This window comes from Gekko japonicus, unplaced genomic scaffold (assembly GCF_001447785.1).
Source record: "Gekko japonicus isolate JY-2015 unplaced genomic scaffold, Gekko_japonicus_V1.1 scaffold225, whole genome shotgun sequence".
NCBI classification, from domain to species: Eukaryota; Metazoa; Chordata; class Lepidosauria; order Squamata; family Gekkonidae; genus Gekko; species Gekko japonicus.
Window position 1 is genome coordinate 1,374,549 of NW_015174280.1, and position 1,283 is coordinate 1,375,831.

Below are 1,283 nucleotides of genomic sequence, written 5' to 3' on the forward strand. Positions count from 1 at the left end.
TCCACGCCGCCGCCTCCTCGTCCTCCTCGTCGTCGTCGTCGTCGGGGGGCAAAGGCAAGAAGTGCCTGGACAAGAACAGCAGCGAGTACCGCGTGCGCCGCGAGCGCAACAACATCGCCGTGCGCAAGAGCCGCGACAAGGCCAAGCAGCGCAACGCCGAGACGCAGCAGAAGGTGCTGGAGCTGAGCGCCGACAACGAGCGGCTCCGCAAGCGGGTCGAGCAGCTCACCCGCGAGCTCGACACTCTCCGCGGCATCTTCCGGCAGCTGCCCGAGAGCTCGCTCGTCAAGGCCATGGGCAGCTGCGCCTGAACACCCCGCCCGCCCCCCGGCCGGCCGAGCACCGGCTCCTCTCTCCTCCTGCCGCGGGCGCGACCGGCGCTCGGGGGCCCTCCGCTGTGCCCGGAAGGCCGGCCGCCACGTCGGGCAGCCCTTCGCCCGGAGAGGGGAGGAGGACGGAGCCTGCCGCGCCCCTCGCCGGCGCAAAAGAGCGGACGCGCTTCGACAGAACTTTGACCGGACCGGCCTGAGCCCCGTTGGCAGAGGTCCCGAATCGTGTGCCTTAGAGGGGGGGGGGCGTTCAGGGGGCCCCCCCGAAAAAAACCCCCCTGCTCCCGAGAGCCCCAAGGACCGCCCCGCTCGGGGACTCTGGCGGTGAAACGAGTCTGGACGGCTGGGGGCCAACCCAGGCAACGTGTGAACCCGCTTCAGTGCGGAGGGGGCGCGCGAAATCCGAGGCTGAGCCCAGCGGGTGGCTGCTGTGGCTGGGGAGGGGTTAGGGATTCTGCGGGTGCCCGGAGGGACGGCGTGCAATTGGGGACTGGGCGGCTGCTGGTTCCGAAAGAGGGGGGGGGGTCCCTCCCATGTCGGGAGCTCCCTCCCATGTCGGGAGAGCAGGCGGGGGTGGGAGAGGTGGATGCTCGGCGGAAGGGGCCGGCTAGACTCCTCTTCTCCGTGGGTGGACTGAAAACGCAGGACTCTGAAGGGAAACCGGCACCCGGGAATGGAAGTCTGGTTTAGGCTGGGGCACCTTCCACCCAACCGAAAACCAGCATTTTCCCTCTCTGTACTGTACGGTTAAAAAACTGTAGCGGAGCACAAAACTGAAGCTGAAAAATACCGATGGATGCGGGTATTGACTTCTTCTTCCACAACCCTGTTGGGTTTTTCCTGCTTGGTGCCTTCAGCCCTCTCCCTCCTTCCCTCCACACGCACCAAATCTGTGCCTTCTGTACTGTGAAAGCCAAGAGGACCCCTCCGTGGGTGCCGGCTGTATTTTGTATT

The 1,283-nt window shown here is 66.2% G+C and overlaps 1 protein-coding gene across 1 annotated transcript in view; it reads left to right on the plus strand.

The window, feature by feature from the left end:
• CEBPA (CCAAT/enhancer binding protein alpha) overlaps positions 1 to 596 on the plus strand; it is a 1,641-nt gene extending 1,045 nt beyond the window's left edge. The window contains exon 2 of the mRNA XM_015423839.1: positions 2 to 596. Coding sequence (XP_015279325.1) covers positions 2 to 311 — 310 coding nt within the window. The 3' untranslated portion in view covers positions 312 to 596. The remainder of the gene's footprint in view (position 1) is intronic.
• Positions 597 to 1,283: the final 687 nt, after the last annotated feature.